Source organism: Echinops telfairi, unplaced genomic scaffold (genome assembly GCF_000313985.2).
Source record: "Echinops telfairi isolate 266 unplaced genomic scaffold, ASM31398v2 ScPeMD7_7417;HRSCAF=8455, whole genome shotgun sequence".
Lineage (NCBI taxonomy): Eukaryota > Metazoa > Chordata > Mammalia > Afrosoricida > Tenrecidae > Echinops > Echinops telfairi.
The window spans coordinates 1,411,156-1,419,393 of record NW_022111317.1 but is presented as its reverse complement, the minus strand read 5'-3'; the positions used below and the strand labels follow the sequence as shown (position 1 = coordinate 1,419,393).

Genomic DNA, 8,238 nt, shown 5'->3' with positions numbered 1-8,238 from the left:
TGGCGCCCTGCACCCCAGCTCCGCGCACCTGGAACGGCCGGGATGGGGGGCCTCGGGGGCCCTCGAGTCCTGTTCCCGCCCGTTGCGCTGTCCTGGGAGGCATCGTTGCCCCTCGCTGGGTTCATTGCGGACCCAATGCAGCGCAGGACCCTCCGGAATGGGCGTCCCCCGCCCCGTCCTCGTGTTGGACACTTAATAGCCTCCGTCCTATCGCCTTTCTCTTCCTTCCTAACTGTCCCAGCGTATCTGCTGACCTGCTGTGTTTCCACTGTGGAATGTGTGCAGGGTGCCCCCTGCAAACTCACTTAAGCCAGGGTGACCAACTCCCCAGCCCCACCGGGATTCCCCTCGTGGCCCGCTGTCCACTTGACCGCACACGTTCTTGTAGGAACTAACACTCCTGGTGGATTTTGTACTTTCCCCGGCAGCTGGCTCTGATCGCCCTCTGCTCTTCCTGCAAAGAAGTGGGATTGGCTGGCTCATGTGTTTGGGCTTTCTGGACACCTCCACCCTCACCTGGGGAAAATGTCTGAAACACACAATTAAAGCAGCAGGTGACACCCCACGCCCATTTTCAGCCACATCAACCAGTCCACACAGCTTTGCAAACAGAACCCCGTGGGGGGTAAGGGTCCCAGGGAGTCTCCAGGCTGCACTGGGTGACGCGGCCACCCTTTCCGACCTGGCTTCCGAGCAGACCCCTCGGTGGTCACCCTTGCTTGGGTTCGCTTAAAAAAAGCCTCAACAGGGGACCCGCCTGTGGCCAGTCTGTTCCAACTTGGGGGCAGGCCCTGTGTGTGAGACCAAGGAGACGCCATCTGGTCCGGTCTGCCCTTACAGAAGCGGGTTACCAGGCCTTGCTGCCGCAGTGCACTCCCTCCCTCACTGCCCCTGAGTCGATGCTGACTCATAGCAACGCTACAGGACAGGGTAGAACTGCCCCTCGGGGGGTTTCCAAGACTAACTCTTGCCGGGAGTAGAAGGCCCTGTCTTTCTCTGTTGGAGCAGCTAGCGTTTTCCCACTGCAGACCTTGCGGTCAGCAGCCTGACGCATAGCCACTGCTCTGCCACTGCAGCACCTAGGTGGGTTCACACCACCAGCGTTTGTTCAGCTTAGTGGCCACGCTCAAACTCGCTTTCTCAGCTGCCGTCCCTGGAGTCCAACCTGAGTGGACCGGTGCCAGTGAAGTTGCGGGCTTGGGGGGTGGGGCGGCCTCGGTTGTGCGGGTGGTCACCCTGGCCCGTGTGCTTTGTCCCCAGATGATGTGCGAGGTGATGCCAACCATCAGCGAGGCCGAAGGCCCCCCGGGAGGCGGAGGGAGCCAGGGCTCGGGCTCCCCGACTCAGCCCGATGCGGACTCCCACTTTGAGCAGTTGATGGTGTCCATGCTGAGCGAGAGAGACCGCCTCCTGGACACGCTGAGGGAGACCCAGGAGACGCTGGCCCTCACCCAGGGCAAGCTCCAGGAGGTTGGCCACGAGCGGGACTCCTTGCAGAGGCAGCTCAACACGGCACTCCCGCAGGTACGCCGGCCCTCGTCCCGAGTGCGCCATCCTCCCAGACCAAGCGCTTTGAACCTCCGGCCACCAAACGTGTGGCTCACGCTCTGGGGACCACACAGAGAAGAGTCCAGGGCTGTCCACCTCGTAGAGCAAACTGCATAGCCCCCTGGGCCTCAGGAAGTGCCTCATCTCGCCCATTGCTTCCTTGGGCAGGGGGGAGGTGCTGCCGAGGGTCCAGAAAAAGCAGGGGGCAGCCCTGTGGGCGGCCATAGCATCCAACGCCAGCAGCCGCTCCTTGCTAGGCAGCCTGTTGCAGGCACTTCCAGCCTCTGAATGACAGGATGGACGGCCTCGCGGCCGCCTTTCCCAGAACACCCATCTCCCCATCCGACTTGTGGGGGATACTGGGAGACCAGGGACAGGTCCCTTCGGACCCTTCTGGGGCAGCTGAGGGGTGTTGGGCGAAAGGTCCTGCCAGGGTTGTAGCTTTTCCGTTTGGAACCATTTTCCTCTGAAAGCCTCTGCCATGGTGCTGAAGGGGTGGCCGAAGAAGAGATGGCGGGAGGGGGAAAGGGAGAAAACTAGAAAGGCATGCGGTAGCTGGTGCTACAGGCAGCGGATGACAGCAAGGCCACAGAAGTGTGACAACGTCTGGGTGACAGAGGTGGAGGTAGGTAGGTGACATTGGGGTGACGTGTATATGTGATGTCGGGATGACCAGGTGTGTAGGTGAGATGTCTGGGTGACCAGGTGTGTAGGTGAGATGTCTAGGTGACAAGGTGTACAGGTGACGTCTGGGTGACAGGTGGAGGGGTGTAGGTGACATCTGGGTGACTACATGTGTATGAGATGTCTAGATGACCAGGTATGTGGGTGACATTTGGGTGGCAGATGGAGATGTGTAGGTGACGTCTGGCTGGCAGGACTGTGTAGGGACATCACGTGGAGGAAGTGTGTATGTGGCAGCCAGGTGGCATTGCTTCTCCTAGGAGTGGGGACCTCGATGGCACGTCTGGCCTCTGCTGGGTGAGTGGTGAGGTGGTCAGTGACAGGGAGCGGCCCAGCGGGCCCTGCCTGGGCTCCTGCCTCCTGAAGGGTTGAGGAGCCCTTTTGGATTTCCTTGGAGACAACAGCCCTTCGATAGGAGTGCTGCCTCTGAGGGGCATCCCACGCTCCCTGAATCCTGCTTCCCCTGTGTATTTCCTGGGGGCTGGCTTAGAAAGCGAGGACATGCCTTCCTTTTAGGGCCTCCCAGGTCAGCAGTTCAAAACCACCACTTGGGCCTTGAGAGAGAGATGAGGCTATCTGTTCCCGTCAAGAGTGAAGGTCCTGGAAATCCCCAGGGCGGCCACTGCAAGTGTATTGTGTATGTGGCTGCAGTGGGCTTGTGCGTGTGGTTCTGGGGCAGCATGTGAGCTGTATGGATGGGTGGTCGGGGTCAGGAGCAGTGAAGGATGACCATTCACGAGGATGGGCACGCACTGGGCTGACGTGCTTTGCACAGCGCCCTCTGGGGCGGAGGGAGGCAATCAGTGTCACCCTTGTGGGTGAGCCTGTTGCTAGGGGATTTGTTTCTAGCGACTGACCTCTCAACATCGTTGCCTGAAGAGGCTGCCTGCCAGTGTAATGGGGCGGGGTCAGCAGGTCACAGCCCCACCCCAGCACCTCAGCCTCTGGTTTCAGAACCACTGTGGCCACTAAGTGAATGCCCCATCCATGCTCCCCTTCCCATGCTCAGCCTGGTTTGCCAGCTACCCACCGTCCACATCCGTTCTTCCTAGGCCTGAACAGACCAGAGTTCATTAATTCTATTGCGCGCGGGCATTAGGGTTGTTAACAACTTCTACAAATGCAACTGTGAGCGAGTGTTCTTGGTGGTGGTGGTGTGTGTGCGCATATGTATTTTTCTGGCATACATAGGTGAGCTATAGGTGTGTCCAGGGGGGCAGGACATACGTCTGTCCAGCCATGGTGGGGTTGTAGCCCAGCCAGACGGGAAGAGCCAACTGCTCCTTCCTCGAGTTGCTTCCTTGGCCTCCCCCAGTCTGGCTGCTGCTGCCGGGGACCTTCGACTCGCCACCAACTCAGAGTCCCTGCTCACCGTTAGGGCTGTGTTTGAGCGCATCCATCTCATCCAGGATCGTCCTCTTTGTCACTGACCCTCTTGATCACCTGTGATGCCCTCCTCCAAGGACTGGCCCCTCCCTCCGATCATGTGTGCACAGTGAATGTGAGATGGCGTCTCGGCACCCCACTTGCAGGGAGCATGTAGCGGTTGGGTGAAAGATTACAGTAGCCTCAGATTGTCTCTCTCTGCAGCCACAACCCAGGCTGATGCCCACGAGGCTCGGGCCAAGCATGCCTCCTCTTTCCAACCTTTATGCCAGTTCTCGTGCCCGCGGCACTTCCTACCGCTCTGCTGGGACTGCAGTTGGTGCAGTGGCTGTGGGGTGTATTAGGGATGTAAGCGGCTACAATTCAGGATCAGGGTCGACTTGGCAGTGCCAGAACAACTCAGGACAATGTTCTTGGACCTGGACACCATTGTGCCCACAGACAGGCCTCTGTCACCTGGCCCTTCCCAGGCTTGCCCATCTGCCCTGCTGGTCATGTGGTATAGCCTTTAGCTAGCCATGGAAGTACCTGGAGGCACCCCGCTCCTCCAGGAAGCTTCCTGCCCGAAGGTGCTCAGCTTCCTTGTTCTGTGGGTCTGTGCGCTCCTCCCACCGTCCTGTCTGCTGGTCGAGGCCGCTGCCTGCCCTTAGCGCGCTCAGTCTCCCGGCTCTAGCAGTCTCTCAGCCCAGGGGCCCTGGGCCCAAAGCACTTGCTCTGCTCCCAGTTCTTTCCCCCTTCAGCATGTGGACTTGCCCCTTTTTCAGCCTAGTAGGGTTACAGAACTGACCAGCCTCCTTGGTGGGCCTCAGTATCTGCTTTCTGTGTTGTTGTTAGGGGCCGTGGCATCGGTTCTGACCCATAGTGACCCATATGCTCAACAGAACTCAACACCGCCCAGTGTGTGCCCCCCTCACACCTGCTTGTGCGTTTGAGTCCTGACAGCTGCTGTGTCCATCATCTCGTCTGGTCCAAGCATGGCGTCCTTCTCCAGGGACTGGTCTCTCCTGATAGCATGTCTAAAGTACGTGAGCTGAAGGCTCACCGTCCTCGCTGTACTTCTTCCAAGACAGAGCTGTTTGTCCTTTTGGCAGTCCCTGGTGCTCCGAGTGTTCTTCTCCAGCACCGCGATCCCAGTGCGTCAGTTCTCCTGCAGTCTCCTGTGCAGCTGAGGCGATTGAAGGGGCTGGCTTGGGTCAGGCGTGCCTTCGTCCTCAGGGAACCTCCACGCTTCAACACTTTAAAAAGGCCTTGTGCAGCAGACGGGCTGTGGATGCAAGCAGCACGTCCTTGGTGCCCAATCCTCTCTCTCACGACGTGTGAGGTTTGTGTGGTTGTTTCCTTGCCTCAAGTTGTGCTCCACGTTGGAGGCGTTGCTGGTCTTCGTGGCAAGGGCTTCAGGTCCTCCTGGTTTTCAGCAAGTGCGGTGGCGGCGGCTCCATGTCGCAGGTGTGACAGGCCTTCCTGCAGGCCTGACGCTGCACTGCACTCTGCTTCGTGTCCTCCTGCTCCTCTGCTGGCTGACCCACACACGCCTTTCCTGAGTTTCAACCGTCAGTACGATATCCCCTTGTTCCCTTTGCACATCGTCCCGCCCAGTCGCCTGCGGGGGCAAGAAGACCCCAGCCAGAAGGGCCCCGTGAACCCAAGCAGAGAAGCCCGTCACCCTGCAGAAATGCTGAGTCCGGACACCCGAGGCCCTTGGGGGCGGCGGTGGGTGGGGTGGGGGCCTCTCCGGTGCCGCCTTTCTTGAAGTGCCCATTGAGGGCCTTGTGGTCATTCTGTCCCCACCCAGGGCATCCTTTGTCCGTGCTGGGGGTCTGCAGGTGTGGCAGGGCTGCCTCACTTGACTTGCTTGTTTTGAACGTGGTGCAGGTGAACAGTGTGTTGGTGGCAGTGGAAACAGGCACACGTGTAGCCTGACCTTTCACCCACGGCCAACCCCTCCCTTCCCTGCTCCTGCCCGCTCTCCAAACCCCGCCTGTGCCCTTGTCTTTATGTGGAAGTGAGGTCGTGCAGACTTGCCCTGATGTGCTGGGCTGGGTGTACTCAGTGTGGTCTCTTCCGGCTCCACCTATGTTGTGACACCCCCTGTGGGGACTGCGTTTCTCCTGCTGATGGTGGGGCACCCACTGGGTGTCCGGCATGTTTTGTTCACCCAGTCGTCTGCTGGTGGGCACCCTGGTGGCTTCTACATTTGGGCTGTGTGCACATTGGTGCATCAGCCTCTTGGGAGGAGTGTGTTTCCACTTTCAAGACTAAGAATATACCTAGGGGTGCAGCTGCTGTGTTTATGGTGTGGTTTTGTGTTTTGGGGCAGGAACCATCACGCCCCTTTCCACAATGGCTGTGCCATTTGGCATCCCCTCCCCCCAGCAGTGGGCTATGGCTTCTTCCTGCTTCCCCACCTCCTCATCAGCGTTTGCCCTTCTCGAGCCGCCCCAGTGGGAGTGGAGGGTTTCTCCGTGTGGTTTTGTTCCAAGTCTCTCCGATGGTGGGGGCACCCAGCCCCTTTTTGCGGGTTCGGGGGCCACTTAAAGGGCCTCTTAGATGAACGTTCTATTGTCTGGGGCCACTGCCCAGGCCACCGCAGCCCGTGTTGCTGGGCGTAGGGGTGGGGATGTGGGAGCAGTGGCTGACCTCCTGTGTGTGACTGGCTGACCGCTGGCTCTTCCCTGCCTGCCACTCCCCACTGCCTCCTGCTGCCCCCGATTCAGAGTCCCTGAAGGGGAGCCCATCTCCCCTCGTGGTTCTCGTGTCTGTGAGTGTGTGTGATATCGCCCTCCCGAACCCAGCTGCGTCCTGTGCGGAAGAGGAGCGCTCCTTCAGTGCTTCCACGAAGCGCAGGCCCTCTGCGCCGGTTCTGCTGCTCCTGGACAAACGTCGCCGACCGAGCTGTCACGTGATCCCCCTGACCCAGCAGAGAGTGGATTCGAATCACGACCCGAGGTCCGGGCCTCGTGCGGTATCTGTCCCTTAGTGACCGGCTTGTTTTCCTCGGCGTTGTGTGCTGGGTTTGCCCCTCCTGGCAGTGTGCCGCGTAGCACGCTAGTGTGAGTCTGTCTGGTTGGTTTGTAGCAGCGGTTCTCAGCTTGTGAGTCAGGACCCCTTTGGGGGTTGAACGACCCTTTCACAGGGGTCGCCTGATCCACAACAGTAGCAAAATTACAGTGGTGAAGTAGCAATGAAAATAATTTCATGGTTGGGGGCCACCCCCACATGAGGAACTGTCTGAAAGGGTCTCGGCATGAGGAAGGTTGGGAACCGCTGGTTTATGGACGTGGCATCTCTGAAGGCTGACCTCTCACTGTCCATTCCACTCTGCGTGCACGCCCAAGGAAACCGTGGCCGGTCCTCCGCTCACCGGCGTTCCCGCGTCTGAGCCCATCCACACCCACACGGTCACTGTGCGTCTGTCTCCGCCGTCCTTCATCTGTCATCACGTGTGCAGCTTTCTGTGTGTCGGGCTTAAAAGTCTTTCATTACGTTTATTCATAGATGTGTGTGTGTGTGTGTTAATTGTATGATCTAATTGCTTATTGGTAGCATTGGTAGTAGATAGTTTTGGGTGCTCTCCATGCTAAATTCATTTGTTTTCTAATAACGTCTCTCCATTCTCGTCATGTTGTTTATGAATACCCAGATGAGGCATTTGGCTTCTGTCAAAGATGACAGCCCCACACACCCACAGTGGCAGGTCCACCCTGCCCTGTAGGGTCGCTGTGAGCCGTGTCTCCTTGACGGCAGTGTGGGGGAGGGGACAGGTGCCCAGTGAACTGTCCCTCCAGGCTTTTGCCTCCAGGCTGCTTTCAGGGGGTGTCACGTTGTCCTCTCTGTAGTTCTGTTCTTCTCATTTACTGGCATGTTACAGGTTTTATCGTATCAGGAAATTCTAAGTGACATCGTGTATTGTCAGTCGAAGCCTCAGGTGGCCATGTGGTCAGGGGTCTAGAGGTTAGGCCATCTGCTCTGCTCCTATAAAGGTGCCAGCCTACGAACCCCCAGGGCAGTTCCGTGCTGTGCTACAGGCTCACAGCGGGTCTGGTACTTGTGGTCCTTCCTTCCAGTCACCCCTCCACTGCTGTCTGACCTTGTCCCCCTGCGTTGTGGTTCACACGCGTCCTCTGCCGCACTCCTCAGGAGAGCCGTCTAGCCCCTTCACGGTCAGGGCCGAGGGCACACCTTGTCTGCGTCTCGTTTGTGTTTGGGCGTCACGGCGTCACTGTTGGGGCCTTACTCTTCTGCTGACCGGTTCCCCGGGTGCCGGCCCAGGCCTGCCTTGCGGTGGTTAGCACTCGGTGTTGGTGGTGCTGCTGTGGTGCGTGGTCGGCCAGGCGACGGCTGTAGCTGCTTTCCCGGTGGCCGGAGGCATTAGCAGATGCTGCAGAAAGTTAATAGGAAGGCCCCCCCCCCCCTGAGGTGAATTGGTGACTCCCTCTTTAATCCATGTGGGGAAAACTGTGACCATCGTCTCAATACGATCCCTGCTTTTCACACTGGCTCACTTGGGGACACTGTGTGGGAGCGGCACTGTGTGTGTCCCAGGTCTCCTTTCCCTCCTGCCTGTGGTGTGGGGCCTCCTCCACTGAGATGCTTGTTCTCCTGACGCGCAGCCCCCCCCCC

The 8,238-nt window shown here is 58.9% G+C and overlaps 1 protein-coding gene across 9 annotated transcripts in view; it reads left to right on the top strand.

Annotated features, from left to right (window-relative positions):
* Nucleotides 1-1,260: 1,260 nt before the first annotated feature.
* Nucleotides 1,261-8,238, top strand: part of PPFIA1 (PTPRF interacting protein alpha 1) — a 67,787-nt gene continuing 60,809 nt past the window's right edge. For all 9 annotated transcript variants that reach the window (XM_045297116.1, XM_045297117.1, XM_045297114.1 and 6 more), the window contains exon 1: nt 1,261-1,524. In XM_045297116.1, coding sequence (XP_045153051.1) covers nt 1,261-1,524 — 264 coding nt within the window. The remainder of the gene's footprint in view (nt 1,525-8,238) is intronic.